Genomic DNA, 25,389 nt, shown 5'->3' on the forward strand with positions numbered 1-25,389 from the left:
GTTTTTTGACAAATAATGCTGAGCTTCCACACTGGGGTTGCCTCTGCTTCCCTGCTAACTTGATATGAACAGGGAGAGGGACCTGCTGAAGCTTACTGGGCATCCACTTCCCTCGAGCACATGCATTGGTTTCTTTGTCTCCTGCCTCTTGCAAAGGAGGGGAGAGGGGACGATCAGATATAAGCTGGTGCCTGCCTACTTGAGGACAGTATTTCATGAAATGCCTGTTTTTGCATGGAATCCACAGGCAGTGAGAAAGTGGGTAAATTGCCTGTTCTCAGTGGTTAAACAGGCTGGTTGATTTGGAGATTAAAAAGGAATCTACATCTTCAGTCAGCAGGAACACTTGCCCCCACCATTGTATGTTTTGCTTGCCCCATTAGGTTTGGCCTCAGGAATGCTTCAGGCCCTGAAGCTGGGAGAAAATGAACCTGTTTATTTTGCACCTAAAGGCATGTGAGCCTTGGCAGTGTATATAAAAGCTGCAGCTCTTCTGAGATGCTTCTGGTTCATCCTGTACCTGGTACAGTGTTTCCTTCATGGAAACATCCACCTGCACTGAAGATGCTTGCAAAAGAAAATGTCTCAAATAGAAAGGGTGTTCAACAGCATCACACTCCATGGCAGCTCTGTGCATTATTTTATTTATTTTTTATTTTTTAATGTGTCTGTCCAGAGCATTTGTCTCGGAAGTTGGACCCTGTGAGCCTTTAGTAAGTTTTGTGTGCTCTGTTTTCTGGAGGAAAACTCGCTACACCAGTTTTTAAATACTTTTGCTCTCTGGTGTATTGTGCTTCCTAGCTTGTTAAATGTTTTCTTCCTAGTGTTGGTTTTCCACTGGGAAAACTAGCTTTAGCCTAGAGATGCCGTCTCACACTTGGTAATACCAGTGAGGATATGGGCTTCTAAAAGAGAAAGGTAAACAAAAGCTCCACTAGACATGGACCTTCTCTATCTGATGAGATAGGAACCAGTGCTGTTTTACCCATTGTTTTTGATAAATACTGTCCCGGAATTAAATAAACAAGAGGAAAAGTGACATTTGAGTTTAGACTGCTGCTTGTTTGGTGTAGTGGGTTAATTTAATTTACAGCCAGCCTTCGATAGAGCTACTATTCAGGCAGTTGGGATTCTGCTCTGCGTTGTTAGGAGAGAATCTTTGTTTATAAAGAAATGTTAATTTCTTCTAGAGTGTAACTTTTTAAGTGAGGTGACATGAAAGTATGCCTTGCTAAGGATCAGTAACTTCTGTTTGCAAAGGACTGCTTTTGAAATTGCTGTGTGTTAGCAACACGACATTGCTTCCCAAACAGTAATTCTGTGATTATTCCTTAAATGCATCGAGTTAGAGAGGCGACATGGAGTGCAGAAGAGGTTTTTCTCTATCTGTTAAACTCTTAAAATGAGTGTGGATTTCCAGCTACCAGGACTCAGGTGGGGTGTTGACAATTAATGTGATGCCCTGTGACACTTTGACTCTGACTGTAGCAGGACAAATCACTAATAGCCTCTTTTCTTTTTTTCTCTTTACAGTAAAGAAAGCTAAGCTCCAAGGACCACCAGGTAAGCCATGCTCTGCTGCTTGTTCACAACCGTGGGGATACCTGTTCCCTCTCTCCTGCTCATGTTGCTTACTCCAGTTTCATCTGCCTCCTCTCGGCTCCTCCATGTTCTCCTTAGGAGTGACAGAATCTAACCTGAGAGTCCAGGCAGCCTGAGTTAATAGAAGGCTTAAGGCTGTGACCTGGTGTCATAGTGCTAAGGACCTACCTGCTCACTTGACCTGGTGATGGGTGAGCAAAGACATTCCTTTACTGTCACCAGTTCCCACCCCACCATGTCCTTTTCCTCCCATCCTTCCTCTGTTAAAGGATGTTAAAGAAACTCTGTTAAAACCAGGATATTAGAATGTCTGCCAAGCAGACCCCCCTCAATCCTGATCAGGATTGCTGATGGTGTCTCAGAATAGATTCATTCTCTTATGTGGCAGTCCATAATAGCCCTGCTTGGGATGGAAATCCCATCTGCTAGGTTTTGTGTCTGTGTAATAAAATAAAAGCAAACAGCTGGTGACACCCAAAATTTACAGTCTAGGCAGCTATTTCACTGCGGTTCAGTAGCTAGCAAGGAATCCCTTAGCAGGCAGAGATGTTTATTGAATGAAATTTGAAGTGCAGTTTACAAAAGAATGAGCAGTTTGCCTTTGGAATAACACCTACTCAGAGTTTTATATCAGAAGCAATTACACAGCTGTATTCATGACTTATTTGTTCAGTTTTATTATCTTGATCTAGCTGTCCTCAGGTTATAGCGGAAAGTTTTCCAAATCCCTTTGTCTATGCACCATGTCAGGTCAAGATCTGCGTGTGCACCAACCTTGAATTTCCATGCAAGGAAAGCAGACTGCCAAGACTGGAAGGAAGATAGGTGTACCTTATCCTTTCTGTAATCAAGAAGCCTGCTCATGGCTGTGTCTTGCAGTCTAGGTTCAAGTCAGCTGAAGCGTGTGATTTCACTGACATGTCCAGTGTCCCGTGAAGATGCAAGTGATGTATCTAGATATGAGGGAATCTGCCTTTCAATGACTTCCACTTCTTCCTAAGCTTCTGGATCATGTAGTTTCTCACTCCTTGATTTCCGTTAGGGTATTTGAAACTATATGCTGGGACATGTTATAGTAACCTGCAACAATGATGCATGCAAATTTTGACAGTATGAAAATGGACTGTGATCTGTCTTATGCTGGGAATAAATATAGCAAGACACTGAAGTATTAAGATATGTACACCGCTTTCCAGCTATGTGGCACATGTCTTGTTCCAGGCTTGATTAAACTGATAGATAGGTCTGGGGTGGTAACACCTCTTAAAAATGAATTTGCTCATTCTTGGATACTGATATTCAAACTTTGTACGTGTCTGTGCTTGGCTGCTTTTGATTTTATTAGCAAAAAGATAGCAGCCATTAGGAAAAAATTGTTTCAGGCTTCTTCTTCAGATTTAAAATAAAAAGCAAAACATCTGAACAAAGCTTGCCAAAATGTGAGTGTAATCTGGTTCTCATCTGTATTGCTTAAGCTAGCTGACCTATCAGTTTTAGCACATTCGTCATAAATCACTGCATTTTCTTTCTGCTGCAGACTGGTCTGTGAAGTTCTGTGTAGACTCATAGGTGGAAAACCAGTTTGGAGCTAGGAGAGCAGTTGGGTCAGAAGGGAAGAGATGAGATGTACAATCAGTCCAACTGCTTCTTGCCTGTATGTTTTGCAAGTTTGTTTTTCAGTTTGCATGATGGGCCCTCTTCCTTCAGACTGTCTTCTGTTCCTGTTGTCTGCATTTCAGTTACAGCTTCTTTACTCACAAAGTGTCTTTGTTCTTCAGGATTTTACTTTATTTGTCCTGACTTGCTGGAAGTGCTCAATTGAGTGTTTGTTTGTGTGTGAATTTCTATGAAACTGTGATTGAAAATTCGATGGTAGGTAAAAATCATCCTAACATGAAGTAAAAAACATCCTGGGTCCCTAACTCAGTGTCCATGCGTATGGACTTTTCATTTTGGGTTCCCTGAGGTGCAATGTATGGACTGAAAATCTTGCAATGTTGCACTTACGTGAGGAGATAACTTTTTGTTTCCCATTCCCCAGATAAATTCAATACCTATGTGACCCTGAAAGTGCAAAATGTGAAGAGCACGACAGTAGCTGTGCGAGGTGATCAACCCTGCTGGGAACAGGACTTCATGTTGTAAGTATGGTGTTCTGCAGTGATGAGGGGTGCTTGTGGTTGAGTCTTTCCACAGCACTGATGTTTATATGGAACTGCTGTTGCATTGTATAAGTTGGAGTACTTAAATAGATAAAATGCACAGCCTGGTGACAGCCTAAATGCCTTTATGTTGTACACACTGACCTCTGAATCTGATTTGATTTGGGCCTCATGGTCTTGCATGTAGCTGGGATTTCCTAGTATCTTTAGAATGGCCTTTGGTTTTCTTTTGCTGGTGGATGAATGACTGATGTATTGCATCTGCTTCTGTTTCTTTAACATTGTAAGACAAAGCAAACTAGATCTACTAAATCTTGAGCCCCCAGTGATTTTCTCTGAACTTGGCATGGACACTGCTGTTGTGGGGGAATAATGATGTAGTATTCATCTTGTGGAGTCTAACATGAGATGTTTTCATGGTATGTGTAGCAAGAGACCCACGTGAGATTTTGTGAGTGTGTTTCTAAATGCAGCAGCAGTTGGTGGAAGCTTTTCCCTCTGGTTGAGGAGTTCACCTGCATCAGTGCAGTACTGCCATCATAGCTGTGCTCCCGTTTCCTTTGTTTTTGTGGTGCTCTGTTTTTGGAGCAATGCATGAGGTGTGTGCTCCTGCATAGAGCCTGGAGCCTCTCCTTTGTCTAGTGAAACGTGTGCTGCTGAGTGCCACCATCTTCCCAGCTCTGCAGTTCCTGGTCAGGCAGAGGCTGTGGCTATCACTGATACAAACCATGCAGGACTGGGGTAAGGCTGAGGCAGGGAATTGTACCTGTCTGCCAAATCATATGCCTGTGCTCATCCTATGGATAGGAGCAAAAACATGGCCAGCCACAGAGGCTGCTCACCGGTGATTTAAGAATGCCACTTTGTGTTCAGTGATGGCTTTCACAGTTACTCCTCCTCCTTCCCCTCAACCAGGTGCTGGAACTGCTGTCTGATACGAGCTGGGAGCTTAGCATGCTGTAAGGTCACTGTGCTGCTCCATAATTAGTTGCTAGGGGATATGAAAGCAGAATATTAGCTGAACTACCTTGCCATTATCATCTCTGCTTTAGCCAGGCAACGGCACAGTTCTGATGTCTCTTTATAATAAATACATCGCAAGTGGCAGGGAACATGTTTTTCATGATTCTGTGTTTGTTAAGTTGTCCCAGGCAAAATTACGCTGATATTCCAGTACTACTGTTCACTCCTTTGTGGAGTTGGAAGAGGCTTTTGAGCACAGTAGTTTATCCCTGAGGGAAGAATGCTTTTACTGTTTGTGTTTATGAGGCATAATAGAAGAATAGGCTACAACCAAGAAAATGCTTTCTGTCTGTGCTTGTTGTTTTTGCTTTCTTGTGAGACATGACACTTCAGATTTTGGGGCTCTTTGGTTGTTTCAGATTTGCTTATTTACCAGACCAGTAAAGCACTTTAATGTATTCTTTGGGGACATTTTCTAATTTTGAAGTAGCTTTAAGAAGACTGCACATTTGCAGCAAACAGCTCTTGAAAGTGAAAACTGATGTTTAGAACATGATGGTTAAATCGGTGTTGAAATTCTTAGAAATGTCTTTCATTTAAATTCTGTGTGCGTGTGGAAAGGGAAGGACACCAAATTCCTCAGTTCTTTTGTTCTTTGAAGCTATTCTGAGTCTAGCCAGAAGGTGGAGAAAGGGAGACACGAAGGCAATCAAAGCCACTATATTGAAAATCCTTTTATTTTTCATTCTTACGTGGTGGTTGTCCTGAGGAGTTCTATACAGAAGTCTGTCGGGTGTCTTAAGAGCAATATTTTGCTCTGTCAGTGTATGCTGAAGTAAATATCATGTTTTTTACTGTGTGCCTGAAAACAGAGAATTTCTTCCTTCTTCCTTTCTGGCCCCACATTAGTCCAGCCAGCAGAAAATCAGTCATTTCTGTTGTTAGTGCAAGTTAGTGCAATCAGTTATTGCGTCTTCCAAGAGTCAAGTGTTGGGAGGGCAGATCAGCGATGGTGCAGGTGCGTAGTTGTTAGTTTGGCCTTACCGAGTAGCCATATCCAAACAGAGGAAGCTGGAGACTCTGTTTCAGCATGCTAGCAGTAAACTTATAGTAAGGCTGTGTAATAGCTTTTGAACTATTTAGGCTATGAGTCATACAAGTACTGGACACTCCTGACCTCAATTCCAGTATCTTAAACAAGAACAGAAGCACTCGGGTTTAAAATAGACACTAATGTACTTTGCTGTAGCTGTAGGGTTTGTCTTGAACCTTGTAAATACAATATTCTCTTCTAAAGTTGTAGAAAGTCTCCAGGGCAAAGCTCAAATAGGTGCTGGGATTTCCAGCAGTGCTTTTTTTGGCCATGACTGCAGTCTGTAGAAATTAGCCACTAATATGCTTTTAAATTCCCGTGATAAACTTAATGTGGGCACATCTGGACAGACAGACCACAGCCCTGTGTCCAAGGTACCTACTTCTGGGGATTAGTGGGTGTACTGAAGAGAAGTCCTGAGCTCAAGAGGCATTCTTTCTTCATGATAAGACAGTTTGCATCAACAGACAGCTCAGGATTCTTCTCTGCTTTGTTGTTTTCACCAGCATTTGGGCTCTGTGTGTGTATGTGGTATGTTGTTCTTAAGTGGGCATGGAAGAGGGAGGCACAAATGCTATGAAGCATTGGGAAGAAGTAATTTTGAGGTGCATCCTTTCCTTACTGAGAGGAAAGATATGTGTGAAAACCCTCAGATAAGTATTTCCAAGAACTTGGCACTTGGTGGTTGTGTGGCTGCATTGCCACTGGCTGCCAGAGACTCACATGGCTCAAAGCCTTGTGGTGTCCTGCGAAGGAAGAAGCTAGTGCTGGAGCAGAAGCAGAAGCAGTGCAACACACCCTGAAGCAATAGGCAGTGCTGCTGCTGAAGCTACGCTGGGTTTGGGACTGTTACTTTTGGCGTGTGGCAGCTACACCCACAGGTAAGGATTGGCATGTTTGGACCTGCCCAAGCATGGTTGTGTGGCTGTGCTGCCAAGGGGAAAAAAGTCACTTGCTTGGTTAGAACTGGGGTGCCTGATGGCAAAGAACAGCTCGCCTCTAAGTTTTGGTGTAAGATACACTTCCTTCTCCTGTGTACATGGCTACAGGTATAAGTTCCCAGCTGGCAGTTCATGCATAGTTCAGAGATTTAGTTTGCAGTCTTTGTGTAGTTAGTGTTAAACTGTGAGAAATCAGTCATTAGAAAATAGTGTTCCTTGTGAGTATGACCCACCTTGACCACATGCTTCCAGAAGCTCCCTGTAGCTTGACAAAGCTCTGTGGAAATCGTTCACTGGTGTACTTGTTCACATATATAATGGTGCTAATGCAGAACCTACAGGAGAATTTGACTGTATTCTGCTTTTTTCTCACCTGTGCTGCCTTTTCTTTTGTTGCAGTGAGATCAGTCGGTTGGACCTGGGCCTGATCGTTGAAGTATGGAACAAAGGGCTGATCTGGGACACCCTGGTTGGGACTGTGTGGATTGCTCTGAAGGCCATTCATCAATCTGATGAGGTGAAGCTGACACGGAGCTTTATTTTGACAGCTGCAGTGTTGATAGTAAATGGGTTACAAACCTGGCCGAGACTTTACTCCTCAGCAAAACTTCCACTTGAGAAGTGAGGAAGGCTGGGTGAGGGGAGAGGGCTGTTGGCATCACATTGTTGTGTTTTCTAAAGAAGTTGCCAATAGTGACACCAAAACTGGGCTTAAGTAGAGGTCTTTGGTCTCACTTCATGCATGTGGACTCAGAAAGAAGGGCTTAATCTGTTTAAGGCATACACATGATTGACAAATGTCTGAAGTCTTAAGGACTGTTTAGTTTGATGCTCAAGTTTGTATGAGTTCCAGCTGAAGACAGAGGGTGTCCTGATAATACAAGACAGCTTTTGAGGTAGGCCGAGAGCGTATCTACATCATCTTAAAGATTCTGGTTGTAGTATTAGATGCTATAATGGTGTTAATATGCATTGAAAAAAGTAGGAGGTGGCGTGTGCCAATGTGTGTAACTACCCTAACTTGCAGCTAGGCAGGACGTGTTTGTTTTCTACACATTTCAGGACATTTATTTGAAAGATTATTGAGTTTGAGCAGGGAGAGGGAGCTTACGTGTTCCATAGAAAGAAAAGAATGGGATGCCCAGCAGTGTGGCTGTAAGGTCTGGTTGATGCTGAGTTCTTCTGGCTGTCCAAGTACGGCTGATACCTGCCTTTGAGGTCTTACCTTTGCAGTGCCACTCAGAAGGTTCTGCTAGGAGGTGTTTGCGGCTTGTTTTGATAAAGGCCTTTTGGGATATAGAAGAAGAGCTGCTGGTGTGTGCTGAATTGATGTCATTTGATGTTAAAATCTATTACCAGGCCTTGAGAATACTATAAGGTTTTTTCTGAAGTCTTTTATCAAATGTGTGAGAGTTGCTGCATAGGGATGTGGCAGGCTTGTAAATTCACCCGTGGCTCGTGATTCACAGGAAGGTCCTGGGGAGTGGTCTACGCTGGAGGCAGAAGTTGTGATGAAACATGATGAAATCTGTGGAACCAAAAACCCGACTCCTCATAAAATTTTGCTGGACACAAGATTCGAATTACCGTTCGGTGAGTACAATTCAGTAAGTTACCCTTGGTGCTGGCAGTGGAGAGAAAGTGTTTGAGAGCAACTTGAGTTTTGTAATCCATTTGTCCTCATTCTCACTTCTATCAGTCAGTTCAGCACAATGAAATTGCTGGCGTTCATTTCTTGATGGGCTTCTTTCTAACAAGATCAGAATAAATAGGAAAGGTTTAAAGGTCTCCAAGTACTGGAATATTTGGACTAGCAACAATTTAAGAAACTATCAATACTATTTCAGAATTGTGCTGTCACACATTTTGTTCCTGAGCAGGGAACATTGACTTCTTTGTATCCAGACAAATTTGGCTCTAGAAGAGGTCAGGTGTGTTGTTACAGCTGGTCTGTGGTGGGTGCACTTAAACCCTATTAGAAGCATGCAGTTCAGTTAGTGAAACATTAATGCTTAGTGCTCCTGAATATTATCATTAGCAGAAGATATAAATAACTTGGTGTTACAAAAAGTGCCTTTCTGGCAGTTGCTTGTGGTTGAAAAGTACAGAATATGGAAAAGCAGCTAATTGGAGCAAACCCATCTCAAGTAAAGTTTTGTGTGATTTTATCTATTTTTCTTTTTTATTTTATTTTACGTTAAAGAAACCTCCATCAAAATTTGCCAAACAAATGAACAAACCCCAGAAGTGAGCCCTTGGCCAGGTTAAATCCAAGGCTTACACAGGTTCTCTTTCCAGCATTTAGGTGACTCCTGGGACCAAGAACAGAGATGCTGTGTTTGGGGATCATGTTATTTTTCTCCTGAGCTGAGCGTTGATGTGTTTCAAAGGTGTTTGCCACTGCAAGGCTCATCTCTCCCCCTCTGTCTGTTCCTTATTCTTTGCTGCCAATCCCATGGCAGTGTGCAGTTTGTCATGCTCTAAGCACAGGTGCAGCGTTTGTGCACCCACTGGCATTTGGCCAGCAACTGTCAGGATTGGCCATCTGTTGTGGGAAAAAGTTAGGTCATCTATTAATCCTATACCCCCATTGTGGATGTCAGGGAGGATGCAGGGTTTGGCTCTGCAGCACTACAGACCATATAAACCGTATCTTGTGCTCTGAGTGCACTAATTGGAGAGTGCAGTCCACTGGATGGTGTAATTCAGGGTGAGTGCATCATTTTACAGATGTAATAGGCACTACTCTTTAGCTACAGTCCAGTGCGTGAAGGGGAAAAGGTATCTGACATCTCGGCTGTCTTGACAACTAAGCTGTTCAGGAGCCATCCCTCTTCCTCGTGGAAATGTTCTGGTGATTCACTGCTGCTGTCACCCTGTCAGTGGGACATTTATTACTGAAATTGCTTGTAATGTAAGAGGAGGAGCAACTCGCTTGATTTCCTTGTGAGCTGAAACATTGGTTCTTTGGGTGAGTGTTCAGGCTTCTGGGAGAGAGAGAACACAGCACGTGTACCTAAAAGGCAAAGCTTGTAGCTGCTTGCTTCTCATCTAAGTTAATTCTGACATTCTTGCTTGCAAAGTCTCTCTGGTTAAAAGGAAATGGAAGATCTCATCTCTCCCTGTATTCAGAGAGTATCCAGAAGAAAATTTGCTTGCTTCTGCAATTCATGTTTTGGAGTGCATTATGTTTGTGATTGGCCTGTTGTTTTTCAAGTACAGGAAAACAGACTCCTGTAAAACATTGTGTTAGAGCATCTGGGTTTAAAAAATAAAAAAAATATTTCATGTAATGGTGTCTTTTCTCCATACAACTATACTCAAAACACAGGACTATTTGTTTGTTTTTGTGTTTTTTAACTACTGTTGTAAAATGTATGATATTCTATAGAGCATAGAATGCTGAGAAATGGGCTTTAATGAAGAAACCTGAAAACATTAAGTAAATAACCAGCTTTTGTGGCTCTTCTGTTTTTAACACAACTGATCGTTTAAAGCACATCTATTACTTTATTCCTTTGCTTATTATGCTAAATACTAAAATAACAGGAACTCCACTCTGCTGTATTGAAGGTCTTTATTTTAGTGTGGAAGGTTGTCTGTCCAGTGTTCCATAACTTCCAGGAAAAAATGGGTGCATCAGTGATTTTTTTCAAGTCTTCTGCTGCTCTTCATTTGAAGACTGCTGTAGTTTTTCTTGGATCTTCTCAATTTTCAGTCTGTCATGCCATGGCAAGGTCAGAAGCAGGTTAAAAAGTGGTAGGCAGTAAGAGTGCGGGATGTACCTCTAGAAGATAGCATCTATCCATGCCCCTTCTTCAGCAGTGCTTCCCTTCACACCACAACTGAATGTCTTCTGCCATCATGTCTAGGGTAGAGAAGGACCCTGCAACATGGGTTAGGCTCTGTCTCCCTGCTCTTGCAGTAGTGTGAGACTTGGAGGGATGCATGGAAGTAGCTCAGCTCACAGCACTGCCTCCGCATCTCTCCTGATGGATTTGTAAGTCAGTTTCCCTGGAAGGGGAAAATAGCAGTATGGACTCTTACTGCCCCACAGTAAGAATGGTTGTATGAGCTGGAACTGCTGGTTTAAACCTACATGGAGAACTAAATGGATCACTGATCTGCTATGGAAGTTCTCTAGTCAGCAGCTCTGTTGCTATAGAGGTTATGTTTTAATAACAGCATGTTTGGAGTGATGCTTGGGAACATTGTGTATCACATTTTGTTTCCCAGGTGAAGATCTCCTGGCTATTGTAGATACATGAGAATCAGAGTAATATGTGTGCACATGTAGAGCTTGTGCTGCTTTTCAAGTCTGGCAAAATACAGCTGTCTGGGATAGTGTCTTTAAACAAAAACAGTGTTCTTCTGTTTGGCTGTTTCTCTGTACTTTTCCTATCACTTCTGTCTGCTCAGTTTCATTTAGGTTAGTTGAGGCACACGGATGCAGTACTCCAGGTTATTCAGTTTGTGTATTTAAAATATCTCACTGTATTTAGGTGGAGCTTGAGAACTTTTTAAGGGATTGTGAAAGATTATAAATGAATTTGAAAACCAGAAAAGCTGAAGTCCTCGGTGTAAAATATGATCGATATGCAAAGAGGTTTAGAAACAGGTTTGTTGTTCGTACTATATTTATCCCGGATTAATTTGCTGCTTCTGCTTCCACCAGGATTCTTCCTCCCTGGCACTTTGGAGACTAGGAACAGCTAATGCTGAAATAAATGCAGAATGTGCTTATGTGGTAGTGGTAGTACATGATGAAGGCAATGCAGATATATCCCCCCCACCACCACCATGAAGTTGTTTTCAGGTGCTTACCCGGCTTGGAGTTGGGACACAGTCACTTCCTAACAGAGTCTGGTGAGAGCTATAGTCTTTGCTCCTGGTGTTATAAAATAACCTTTCCTGAGGTCATCTAGGAGTTAAACCTTGTTAATATCCAGATTTCTACCAGGACAAAGAACATCTGTGGTGGACGTGATACGTGCTTCATGTGTCCCATTGCATGTTCCAGATGCAGCTCTTGCATTGTGTTCAGTAGTGATGTTAGCATGACATTAGCTTGTGGTGTACGGGAGAGAGATTTGTGGATCTTCTACAGTGAGCATCTGTGTGAAATGGACTATGCTGCTGGGGACCACACTGTCATCTAGTATTCTCTGCCAGCCCTATGTTCTTGAATGTTAAATCTTGCAGAAACAGAATGACTGAAAGTCCTCTTCTATAAAAGTGCAGCAAAGCATGAGCATTTGCAATGTTAAGTGTTACTGAGAGTTGATATTAACCCCTAGGGTGCAAAGCATTTTTATGCATGGTAGTCTTTTAAAAATGGCAATAAACCAACTGCCTTCTTGATGGGAGGAAGCTGTTGTTAGTGAAGACAGGCTGGAGCTGCTTTCTCCACTGATCATAATCTGTTTCTTTTCAGGAACAAGACAGACATACCAAAGAAAGGAGACAACTCTTCTTCTTGGTATTAGACAGTTTGGAAGTAGGAAAAGGACAGTCTTGTTATTATTTTCTTGATGCAGTGAATGTGTGCTGGCACAGACTTTCCAAGATGCTGCTTTTCGACTGTAAAATTGTGCTATTCAAAAGCAATTTTACTCTGCCCCCCTTTTTCTAGAAGTGCAGTGGCTGTGTGCAAGTTCCTCACAGGATAGAGAACTCAAATATGCTTTTGGCACCTGAACTACAGCAGTTTGGGTCTGTGCCAGGCTGTTTTTATAGATCATTGGAGTGAAAATGCTTTTAGTGTTCTCGCCACTCCCAGGCTAGGAGCATGCTGATCTGCATCTAGCCATCAGGTGGAGTAAATGTGCTTTGTTGTTTTATTATCTTGGGAGCTGTACGGAAAGGGGAATGCTCAGCACCGTGAAGTTATTTCAGTGAGAACCTGTGAAGATTCCTGTACATCTGGAAAGGGGAGAAATTGGGTCTGGGAAGAGAGGAAGCCAGGTGAAGGCTTGTAAGAAAGTGGAGAGAGAGGGGGGTATTACTTTTACTTCCAGCACTTGTTTTCATTCTTACCAACCTGAAGTATGCCCCAGCCCAGGGCTTGCTGCCTGAGAAAACCTCAGGTGACACATGTTGATGTGCAAGGAGTAGAGCATGGACCACCAAGCCTGAGGTGAAGAAAAGATTTAGGGCTGAAACTCCTGGTTATTGCCAAGCTAGCAATCTCTAAGTGGGAATGTTTAGGTACCTGAGGGGTCTAACTGAAAGAAGTGGTCTGCACAATGAGGCAAATTCTTCTCTAATTCTGTCCTCAGTCTGCTAATCCTCTATACTGCTGTGTCCCCTTCTGTGGTTCTGTAATGTATCCAGGTGTCAGGGCCACGGGGGCACTGATGAGTCCTAATTGCTGTGAGCAGTCTTATGTGTGACCACTTGCACTCTCTGCTCATGGGCCTGGGAGCCCTACTTCAGCTTAGCTCTGAGCCTTCAGTCCTGAGTGATGCTATGGGAGTTACTGATCCCCCACCTCAGCCATTACGAAGTCTGTGCCTGCTTATGGAACCCACAGAACCAGGCCAAGATGTGGGCTGACTTCCTGGCTTGACCTCAGACCTACCTGCAGATGTGGGCTCCTGATTGAACCTGGTCTTTGTGCTCACCTTCCTCAGGTGCTGTAGGATGGGGCCCTGACTGGCAAGTCCTCTGCCCTGCCAATCATGGGGTATCCTTTGCCTCTCCTCCTTTAGGGAGAATCCAGACCTTACTGCTCCCTAGCACCAGAAGCCTATAGAAGACACTGGGTTCAGCTTCCAACTGAAGATGGCAGTAGGAACAAGGGTAATAAAGCTTGCAATGCTTCCATGTTGGTATCAGGCTAGTGAATGTATCTGCTCATCTCCTCTGCTCATCTCCTCTCTTTCCTTTTCAGCAGTGTTTCACTGATGTATGGCCTTGCTCCTCTGTTTACTAAGCATGATGTCAGCAGAGTCCTGAGCTGGCATCAGGTGGCCTCTGTTTGGAGTAGTTCAGCTATTTATCTCGCAAGCAAAAGTTAATGTAGCGGAGTAACTTGCACTTGTAATCAAAGCTGAGCAGTGACGTAGGAGCTGGCCAGTGGACATGGCCTTACAAGCAGTCAGTCTGTGATCTCTGCCACAGGGATTTTCATTCTCTGCATTCCAAAGAACTGGCTTCAACAACACAGCTGACTGAGATGACACGAAAATGGATGATGAAACTGAAAAATAATTCTAAACTGTTTCCTCAAAAGATAGAGAATTCTGTCTCATTGGGTGTTTCTTATGAGCAGGTAACTTGACTCAAGTTCCTAGGCCAGTTGCTGTTTTAAGATTTTAAACTTTCATGTTCAGGATTTGCTGTGCAGTAACTGTACTGGCAGTTGTATTGATGAAAAGGGTTTCTCTAAGGTCAAGAAGATGTCCTGAAGGCAGCCAGTATCTAGACAGTAGTAGATTTTTTTTTTATAGATTTTTATCTTTGACTTGCATAAGAAGCTATTTCAATGGAATAGCAACAATCCTGCCCTGAATATCTGATAACTCTATCTATGAAATGGGCATCTTGGAGGATGGAGCTGTTGTTCCTATCTTGTATCCAAGGAAGATGGTGCTGCTTGGTGCCTGGGCATGCTAGACTGTGGCCTGTGGGGCCAACACTGAAGCCTACCCTGAGACAGCTGCATTTTCTTTAGTGTTCATGGTAATCCATTGCTTCATCCCACCTAGATCTATTTGATTTCAGGCTCCAGAGTTCCGTTGTTTTGGCTCTGACCTTTAGTCCTCAGTTCGTGAGGTTTTCTTTCATCTTTTAGAGAAATGATGGCTTTCAGAGATAAAATTCCATATGCTTTGCTTTAATGTTTGGCTTGCTTCAGGTGCTCGTTGGGAGTTTGTTCTTCTAAATCTCATCAAGTTGTATGCTGATAGTCTTTCAGTTAATTGATGTCTTCTTTCTAGTTGGTTCTGTCCAGATTTCCTTTGAATCCCATCCCTAACTTGTGCAGAGTTCATCTAATAAATCTGTCCAGCTGTGATCCATAGCCCTGCTAATCAAAAGCATGTATATTTTTCTATAACTCCTGTAATTGTGGAAGACTTTCTTATGTTTCTGTTGTTTCTTAATAGCATGTAACAACAAAGCAATATACTGTACATTAGAACTAGCTCTGCGTATTATGGCTAAAATAAATTAGTCTCCCTTGAAGGAAGGAGAAATAGGTTGTCTTTTTTCCTACTTAACGCAGGTTTTCTAGAGCCAGGTTCTAATTTTCCAGCTCCCTAAAACTTTCTCAGGTGGGGCCTGTTTTATCCTCCTTGTCTGGGTGAGACTAGCTGCATAAAAATGCAGTGGTGTTTGTGTTACAAAAGCGTAGCCATTAATTCATAGTCCAAGGAAATCCCTGCTTCCAAAATCTCGAATTCCACTAAATCTGGCACGTTCCTTGTTGTTGTGGAAAGCAGTTTGTGTTCTAGCATTCTGGCCACTATTATCTCCAGATGTTTTGGGGTCATTGACTTCACGAGATGATGGTTTATGGGGCTGAGAGAGGACATGTGTAGGACAGGTATACCATCTAAGTATACGAAAGCATTGTAGGTCCTAATGGAATGCTTACCTGCCTGTAAGTCTTGTTCTTATTTCTCTCAGGAGCAAGAATGGATGTAACTTATAGAACCACCTTTTCATCAGAAGACCATTACAGCCTACTTCTCCCATTCTTGCCAATGCGTAGCTTACCGTATGATTACAGTTGTGTTCGTGGGATATGGTTCATTGCAGGAAAACAAACTTGTTAAATGTAAACTTCTTAGCTCCTAATGAGGCACCTAAGAGTGTAAAGAGTTAAAAGAGCTGGAAAAACTTGATAAATTGGTATTACCTTCATTTGTCAGCTTGCAGGGTTGGTGGTGTCTACCTGGAGCACTCCCTCCACTTCTTCCTGTTTGAGCTAAGAAGATCCTTCATTGGTGTGTTTTTGTGCCATAATTAGCCAAATTTTAGAAGTCATTACAGTCAGGAGGATGTTGAGTGGCTAAAAAAACAAAAAATGCCCAACAAACAGAAAAAATCCCATTTTTTTTTTCCATCTTTCCAATGATTTTATACTATCCCATTCCTAAATAATTTACCTAATTGTCCTGGATTGAGAGCCTGGCTGATGTGTTTTCTTTCAGTGGGTTGTTTCCCTTGATGCTGTGCACCTCTTGCTCTGTTCCTTGAGCAGTTTGTACCTAACTTACCTTTGTTAAGCTTTCCAAAGCAGTTAGTCTGCACTTCCAAGGGTGCACTTTGAGAGATGAAACTTCTTCTTGGCAGAAGTTTGTGCTTTCTTCAAACCATTTAGGACACTGTATTACTTCAAAGTGTGAAACAGAAAATAATTACCAAAATAAAGGTGATAATGCTTTCCACTTGCTGTCAGTCATCAACTTGGCAAATCTAGAAGGTAAAAGGGTGGTTGTGACTTCATTTCACAATGAACTGCAGTGTGGTATAAAAATGGGAATGTGCTTTCGTGTGAATATGACTGCCTGTAACACTGATCATTACCTCAAAAGATTTGACTTTTTGCCTGCAAAGGAATACAAGAGACCGTTTCTTTTTTGGTATTTAATCTGTGTTACAGCAAGTGTGTGTGCACGATGTGCTGTTCAGAAGGAGCCCTGTTCTATTGAGGTTGTAAAAACCTCCAGAAGAAGCTCTTGATCTTGCTATATGTTATCAAGCAGATAGCAAGCGTGTTAATGTGTGAAATAGCTTTTAATAAACTAATAGATGAATTGAGTATGAATCAGTCTGACTTACTCCTTCCTACCTTTGTGCAGTGTGCACCTTTAAACAAGAAAGCAATGTAAGTTCTTGAACTGTTAACTGTCTACAATGGTGGGTTGCTTTTTTTTTCATCTGCGTGCTAACACAAGAGAGTCCTATAACTTCAAACTGTGTGTGGGTTGTTTTTTTTTGTGTGGTGTGATCTTTGAATACCCTCTCTGTTTTAATGCTATTGGTGCTAAATGTAAATTTAACTGGTTAATAATATGGTGTGGCTTACTTTTTTGGTATAGATATCCCTGAAGAAGAGGCCAGATACTGGACCAGAAAATTAGAACAAATAAATTCACTGGGAGATGATGAGGTAAGTATCTAAATTGAAGATGAATGTAGCCCTGAATGCCTTATAACTTGCTTTTATTCTTTGTATTGGATCCCTGTGATTAAAGTAACTACTAAATGTTCATTATTTACAAGTCTTCCGTGAACTTTTTGTAGTTCTATTTTCTCAAGTGTACTGTTAGTATTAGGAGAGGAACACTTTTTTTGCATGCTGGAAGTGCTTGAGTATTGAGAACAGTTTTGTTGGATGCGTGTACACTCAAAGGAAGGGTAATACTGTATTTTCATCTCGGAACAGGGTGAAGCTGTTTCTGAAAAGCTGTGGTAGGTTCTCATCATTTGTGAAATCAAGTCAAAAAGGACATTTTTGCAGTTGCCCTTCTCTAGGAAGAAGACAAAGCAAGTTACTTGGAATAAAGGACTGTTGGAGTTGTTAGCTTGTGTCCTAATCCAGTTGTTAATGGCTCAGTTTATATGTAACTTGTAGTATGATACCTACTAGCTATGGCTTTGCTCTCTTTCCTAGTGTGTACTTGGCTGAACAGCTGTAAATTAGAGTTGATTTTTTTTTTTAAAGTCAGTTTGTTATATGATTTAAAGATTTCTTTACAGTTCCTACTGTTTTCAAAATAATGTTTGACATACCACCCCCTGCCATGGGCAAGGACCCCTTCCACTAGAGCAGGTTGCTCCAAGCCCCTGTGTCCAACCTGGCCTTGAACACTGCCAGGGATGGGGCAGCCACAGCTTCTCTGGGCACCCTGTGCCAGCGCCTCAGCACCCTCACAGGGAAGAACTCTTCCTAGTGTCAAATGTCAGTCTCCCCTCTGTCACTGTGAAGCCATTCCCCTTTGTCCTGTCCCTACATGTCTTTGTAAAAAGCCTCTCTGAATCAGGATTTCTCATAGGCACCCTTTAGCTACTGAAAGCTGCTCTAAGCGCTCTCTAGAGCCTTCTTTCCTCCAAGCTGACAGTGACTTAGGAGGTTTTTGTTCTGGGATCCTTCATCTGTTTTTTCCTTCTCCTCAAGTGAGTCATTCAGTTTACTGTACAGATGAAGAAAAATAGGATGGGTTTTCTTTTTGACTGAGGACACACCAATATTTGGGTGGATAAACACGTACCTGCTTGAGGGCAACCTGTCCTGCCTTCCCTAGAAATCTGAGTGCCACTTCGTGTTGATGCAGAGCTCAGTCTGTGATGTGTTCTGTTGGTGATGCTGCTGTGGTGCCTCCCTGCTACTGCGAACTGTAGCAGCAGCTTGTGCCAGGTACTTCAGTGAAGCACAGGTGCCCTCTAGTGCATCCCTGAACTGGTACTGCTGGAAAACATCCTGGGCTTTGTGAAACGCCCCGTTCCCTGGAATGCCATCCATCTGCATGCTAAGTGTGTGCTTTTATTAAATCCTAGTAATAAAATTTGACCCTGTACTGGTGACCCAGTGATCTCACATTTATTATGGACCTCCCCTGTCACCAGTGAGAAATGAAAGCATGTCAGAGCACCCATGCAGGGCCTGACCTAAGGTTCATCTTGTCCCATGTCTGACAGCGACCCAGAATGGGGATGTCAACTTCATTGCATATTGCCTTGATTTGCAACGATTTATAACCCAGGATCTTCCAGAACAAGAGGGGGAGTATCCTTAGCAACACTCAGTAGATTTTTCTTCTGTGAATGTCAGGTGCCTTTTGAATGCATGCAGGTCAGTTGTGTTGTAGCAAACACCATAGGAATTCAGCACCTTAATTGTGCACTGCCTGAAGAAATATCTTATTTGCTCTGAGCAAACAAGCCCTACATTGTGAAACCAGCTGCAGGCAGGTTCATTTGGAGAAATTGAATGATTGATCCTCATTCATTTACTCTGTACCACTCGGCCTTAGAGACCTTGCCTTCTTGCATGGCTTTTGGGCTGCAGAGTCCTAGTCTGCGTGATGGTATTTAGTACAGGACAACTTTGTGCCCTTATCTTATTTTCTTTTAAAGTTCAGCTATCTTGGTTTGAGTCCATCGACAAACAGAAGCAAGTTCTTTTGGAGCTGATAGGTATTATAAAAAAGCTTTCCAAGCTCTATTCCTCAGTCAGAGATCAATGTGATCAGACTAAAGCCGTTTATTACAAAGCATCTATCCTTTTTATGCCGTTGTCTGCATCTGCTTACAATAGCTTGCTGTATTATAATCGAATACATATTCTTGTAACACACAGCAGCTACGGCTGCATACACAATAGCTTGCTGTATTATATTTGGATACATATACAATAGCTTGCTGTAGTATAATTAGATACATATACAATAGCTTAGTATATTATGCTTTGATATGTATTCTTGCAGCACACAGCAACTAGTATACAATTAATCAAATAAGCATATGGAAACTTAACCTTTAAAACTTGCTAACAGTTCACTATTTTGTATCTTAGCACAGTCCAGTTTCTCCTTATCTTGCTTGCACCCTTACTCTTGCTTCCTTACCCACCTCCTTCCTAATCGTCAGTTCATATCGAGCTCCACGTAGGCACTTGTTGACCTGGGAGCGTGGGCATTCTTTGCTAAAAATCCATCCACAGTTTGAGTCCATGGACAAACAGAAGCAGGTTCTTTTGGAGCTGATAGGAATTATAAAAAAGCTTTCCAAGCTCGATTCCTACAAACACTTTAATATTAATTCTTCTTTTGGGGACTGCTGATGGCCGTTGGGCTGATGCCTGAAAAAGAATGAACTACTGCTGAATTTGGATCTCTTGCGTATAATAATTTGGAACCCATTGCTGTGCTGCTGAAATTGCTCATGAACAGACTTCTTCTCACCACTTTGACAAGCAGTCAGTGCTGTGAGATCCAGCAGTTCTTGTTTTCGCAGTCCTGATTAACTCAGTGAGTTGGCAGTTTGTTGATGATAAGACTAACCACCTTTCAGGATCACTTGTGCATTTTAAATGGCACAGATTGGAAGATAGCCATGACTGAAGTCTGCAGATTGTCACCTTCCATGTAATGAACTGGTCATTAATCTTTACCAAGTCCAGGCAGGGGCTTTCTGGAGGCTCTGTTTGCACAGATTGCAGCACTTTTGCCACTTCTTTTGTTATCAGACCTTTTTTTCATAGTGGAGACTGTTCTCATTATTTCGATCAGTTGTCCCAAATTTCTCACATCTCTATTGTAATATGAGACAGAGGAGAAAAACAAAACAAACCCACTGGCGTTCCTCTAGGGAATGCTTTGATGCTGTAACAAACAGCTTTGTAAAAAGTCAAAGCTAATTAATTGAAATATGTCTATGTTCTCTAATTAGTATTAAGTGAGATGAAAAACTCTTCACTTTGTATGTGCGGTGCATCACAGGAGAGTCTGTAAGTGTTGGCTGGGCAAACATTGTGTTACTGCCCTGCTGGGCATGCTAATTAGTTAAACACTTCAATCTCCTACTGCAGCCTTGCTGCGAGGCAAGGTGAGTTTTGAACTGTTGAAGTCGTGTTCATGTGTCTAAATATAAACAGGCTTACGAAGTGCTGAGCTTCCCATCGCAGTGACATTGTAGTGTGGAGAACTGGATCTTTTAGCTGTCTGATTTGAAGTTTTAACAATTGAGAATAGGACCTGTGCTCGTAGTAGAACAGATCTTACTTTAACCGGATGTGCACATTTAACAGCTGGTTTTGGCATTAAAAAAAACAAACAGGAATGCTTCTGGAAGTATGTTTCAACATGGATATTAAGGACAATGTTTAATGCTGTACTACCAGGGATGTTTCCTCTGATGTGTGGCATGCTGTACCCTGAAAGCTGTTTCTTGAAGTTACCATTTACGAGTTATCACTTTTTTCTTACCTCTCTGTGTTCCCCTTTTTTTTTCTTTTTTCTCCTTCAGTATTCCTTTCAGGAGGAAGTCAAGAAGAAACCGTTGCCCAGTGCTGCCTCCCAGTGTTGTAAGTTAGACTGCATTTCTTCTGAGCTGTGTGTTGTCTTTCAGTGTATTTTATTTCCTTCTCTGGTTAGTTATCAAATGATGGTATCAAATCAGCTGAACAATATTTTCTTGTTGAAAACACGCAGATCTATGTGAAGCCAGTAACTTTTGTCAGCCATGAAAAACTGTGCCACTCAAAATGTTGGTTAAAAGTTTCTGATTCTAGAATGTGAAATCTGTCCTTGAGTTTTCAGTCTCTGTCAAAATATGTTTAAAATCACCTAGATTGTCGGAATTTTGAAATACTGGTGCAAGTAAGAAAATGCCAATTTTTTTTAATTTTTTTTTTTCAATCTAATTTAGGTTAGGCTGTGTTCTCTCTGTACATCATGTGTTGAATATTATTTTCATGACATTTTAAGAGGAGGAAAATAGATGGTGGCATACTGCCTGTAGCCCTTTAAAATGCACCAGAGGCTTGTGTACTTGATGCCTGATTTCTTTGATATTACTTCTCAGTGCTGTGATGATGGATGAAGGATATTTTTACTAATTTCTGCTTATCTCATCTTGCTTTTTTTTTTTAATGCTTCTAAAAACATGGATGGAAAAATAACCTAGGATGTACTGTATCTGATGGTCTGCAAAATTAGATTCCTGAAACTGCTTTTAACATAAAGTAGATGAAAGCTCAATGATGTCTGTTGTGAATGTCTTATCTTCTTTTAGCATAACATTAATAAAATTCAAGTCTCATAATTTAAACAAATCCTTTATCCTCTACTTCAAATCCTATGCGATGTGCATACTCCACTTTGCAGGCTGTTTATCCATTAGACTGATTATAGGATCTCTACAAAACAATTAACATTAGGAAAGTTAATTACTGTTTACCTTTTTTTGAGTAGAATTTATTTTTCTGTATACTGTTATTATGTTATCCAGAAACACTTCAACAAAACATGGACATGAACCAGTTGCCTAGAATCAGCAATGTGTTGTGCAGCTGGAAAGTTATGTGAAAATACTCTGACAGTGGTACCCTAGCTAATACCAAATGTGTCCTCCCTTTTTTAAAAGGTATATGTAAAGAATAGAACACTTTTTGTTTGCTTGTGCTTAAGTAGTCAGAAGGGTACAATGGATTTGTAAAGCCTGCAGATAAGAGGCATTGTTAGAGAAACTAGTATTTTGCTAAATTGTATTAGTGTAGTATGGAGAAAACCTACTGGCAAAAGCAGAACGGTCTGATATGAAGTGTCCAAGAAATAAATGTATAATTTGCTGAAATGAGTGCATGCCTTGGGCTTTGCTTTGGTTCAAGAGAAGCTGGTTTGATTGACTTGTCAAGGTACTGAGATGTATGAGTAAAATAGGAGGAATGTTTCTGTGTCGGGAAGGTATCTGCACCTGTGTCCACAGCATTGTGCTTTCCATCTTCAAGCTCTTGTAGCTGGTTTTTTCTTTGGAGCACAAGCTCAGCTCTTTCCCATAGACATAGTGAAGAGTGGAACTGCAGCTGCCCTTTTTTTGTTGCCTGTTAACAGCCTGTATCTTGCTAGAAGATGACCTTTTAAAATAATTAATTGAAGGCCCCTGGTTTGGACAATTAGTATCATGTAAGAATTAATTTAATCATTCATGGGATTAAAAAACTCATTAGAATTGATGTTTAACATTCCATAGCAGTATGTGCTCCATGTATTTAGGAATTTTCTAGTAATTCAATAAAGTTTGTGGCACTGCATGTACTTTTGCTTTCTACTGCCTGCAAGTATCTGACATCTATAAACATCTAATCATTTACATAGACAAATATAAAATAGACATTTAATGCAGAAGCATTTCTGAAAAACGAACTCTGCCTGCATCAATCTGTGCAGAAGATTGCCTGAATGTAGCGTAGTCCTTTGGAATTCAAGAACTCAACCCGGAAGATGCATTGATTGTAGCTCTGTTGAAAGCTGATCTGACCTTTGCATATGATACAGGAGCTCAAACCCCTTTTGAATAGGGGAAGGGTGGGTGTCCTTCCCTAACCTAAAATACAGTAAGTAAGTGTTCATGCTTACCATGTGGTCAAATAATTGATAGATATGTTTTCAGATATAATAAAAAATATTCTTGAAGGTATTTGTAACACTCATTCAGTTTTCCATTATGATGAGATATGATCACTGGGAGCACAGGACACTATCAGCTGGACAACAGATTAAGTATCTAGAAGGAGTAAAAGACCTCATCGGTGTCAGTAGTTTTTGCCTCACGAGAATATCTTCCCTAATCCTGAAAAATACAAAATTATCTTAAAACCTGATGTGCTGTAGAGGAGAAGTGCTGCAAAATGTTTCATACAGGATACATGCCACTGCTGTCCTGCTTAGCCCTCTTGCAGCCATTAGAAGACTCTTCTGCCTTCTTCACTCTACTAGAGGAAATCCTACTCCAGCAGGCAGTCAGGTTCATTAAATAGGGCAATACATGTCCCTTATATGTTAAAATTAGATTATACTTCTGCCCTGTTCTGTTTCTGTATTTTCCATACTTCTGTTCCCTTTCCCAAACCCCCTTTTTCGCATGGTTGTTTCCCCATTTCCTGCATAGATGCAATTTCTGCTGTTACCTCCGCCAAGTAGAGAGGAAGAAGGACAGAGCGGGATGTGATGGAAGAAAGCTGGGCCGTGTCTGAAAGCCAGCATCTGATCTGTGAGGGTGGGTTTTCATCTCTGGTCTTGTGTAGGCTGCTGCCTCGGCATTGTGCCACAGGAAATCTCAGCCCAGACGAGGTGTTCTAATTTTTCATGGAGATTATGGAGCTTTCAGCCCACTTCCACAGTCTCAGATGCTGCTTTGTTCATAGATGAGTCTGACCCATGATTTCTGAGGTAATGCAGGATTTGGGCTTCCTACCTACTCTTAAATGAAGCAGGTGGCTCTGTTTTTGTACATGAAGTCTCTTCTAAGCCCTACTGATTTTAGCATTTCCTGTGTCTTCCTTCATCATATTTAGCCATTTCATTTTTACCTCCCCAGCTTGTGTACTTCCCTCTGTATTTCTCCTGCCCCAGAAAGGTCACATGGTTCCAATTTCAGTGATCCCAAGCAACAAGCAAAGCACAATAGTGCCCATGAATCCAGTTTTGTTTTTATTTCTAGTAAATGTAATTGTAATTCTTAATTTCCTGATACCTCACTGTTGGATAACTGCAGCATCCTTATATGGCCTTTTACTCACAACCTGAAATTGAATGCAAATAAAAAAAAGAAAGCAAGCTCACTATCCTGGAACTCAGGAGAGGAGACTTTCACCCCTCCAGGGATTGGCATGGTAAAGTGCCATGGGACAAAGCCCTCTGGGGAAGAGGAGACTGAGAAAGCTGGTTAGCATTAAAGGGTCACCTCCTCCAAGATCAAGAACGATTGTCCCAGCAAAATGGAAGTCAGGTAAAAGCTCCTGGAGGCCTGTGTGCATGAGCAAGGGGCTCCTGGACAAACTCCCAACACCAAAAGGAAGCCTACAGGGGGTGGAAGCAAGGACAGGTATCCTGGCAGGAACACAGAGAAACTGTCAGAGCTGCCAAGGCTGAGGTTAGGAAAGCTGAAGCCCCGACAGGGTTAAATCTGGCCATGGAGATCAAGGACAGCAAGAAAAGCATCTACAGGTATCTTGGTGATAAAAGGCAGAAAAGGGAAAATGTGGGCCCTTTCCAAATGGAAAGGGGAGACCTGGCTACCCAGGACATGGAGAAGGCCAAGGTACTCAGTGATTTGTTTGCTTCAGTCTTCACTGGCAAGAGCTCCAGCCAGACTGCCCCAGTCACAGAAAGCAAAGGCAGGGACAGGGACAATGATGAACCCCTGCTGTAGGAAAAGATCAAGTTTGAGACCTTCTAAAGCAGATGAAGGTTCACAAGTGCGTGGGACTTGATGAGATGCTTCCATGGGCCCAAGGGAACTGGTGGGTGAAATGGCCAGGCTGCTCTCCATTGTGTCTGAAAATTATGGCAGCCCAGTGAGGTTTCACTGGCTGGAAAGGGGAAAGGACACAAGGAAGACCCGGGGAACTACAGGTTAGTTGCTCTCACCTCAGTTCCCAAAAAGGTCGTGGAGCAGGTCCTCCTGGAGTCTTTGCAAAGGCACATGGACAATAAGGGGGTGTGTGGCGTTGGCCAGCATGGCTTCACTAAGGGCAAATCATGCATGATAAGTTTGGTGGCCTTCTGTGATGGGGAAGAGTGACTGATGTCATCTGTCTGGACTTGTGCAAAGCTGCTGAAACTGTCCTGCACAACACCCTTGTCTCTAAACTGAAAAGACATGGATTTGATGGATGTACCACTTGGTGTATAAGGAATTGGCTGGATGGTCAAAGTTGCAGTCAACAGCTTGATGTCCAGGTAGGGACCAGTGACAAGTGGTGTTCCTCAGGGGTCAGTGTTGTGAGTGGCAATGTTCAACGTCTTTGATGGCAACATGGACTGTGGGATTGATGCGCCCTCAGCAAGCCTGCTGGTTTGCTGATGACACCAAGCTGTGTGGTGTAGTTGGCACACGGGGGGAAAGGGTTACCATCCACCTTGACACACTTGAGAGATGGGCCATTGCCAACCTC

General features: G+C 42.1%; 1 protein-coding gene across 1 annotated transcript in view; it reads left to right on the plus strand.

The window, feature by feature from the left end:
- UNC13B (unc-13 homolog B) overlaps positions 1-25,389 on the plus strand; it is a 199,285-nt gene that overhangs the window by 24,894 nt on the left and 149,002 nt on the right. The window contains exons 2-7 of the mRNA XM_061376549.1: positions 1,534-1,563; positions 3,644-3,743; positions 7,161-7,278; positions 8,231-8,354; positions 16,811-16,881; positions 20,739-20,796. Of these exons, the coding sequence (XP_061232533.1) occupies positions 1,534-1,563; positions 3,644-3,743; positions 7,161-7,278; positions 8,231-8,354; positions 16,811-16,881; positions 20,739-20,796 (501 nt within the window). The remainder of the gene's footprint in view (positions 1-1,533; positions 1,564-3,643; positions 3,744-7,160; positions 7,279-8,230; positions 8,355-16,810; positions 16,882-20,738; positions 20,797-25,389) is intronic.

Source organism: Neopsephotus bourkii, unplaced genomic scaffold, assembly GCF_033783945.1.
Source record: "Neopsephotus bourkii isolate Nb327-2 ecotype Australia unplaced genomic scaffold, CSIRO-AGI_Nbou_v1 NB_1721, whole genome shotgun sequence".
Classification (NCBI taxonomy): domain Eukaryota; kingdom Metazoa; phylum Chordata; class Aves; order Psittaciformes; family Psittacidae; genus Neopsephotus; species Neopsephotus bourkii.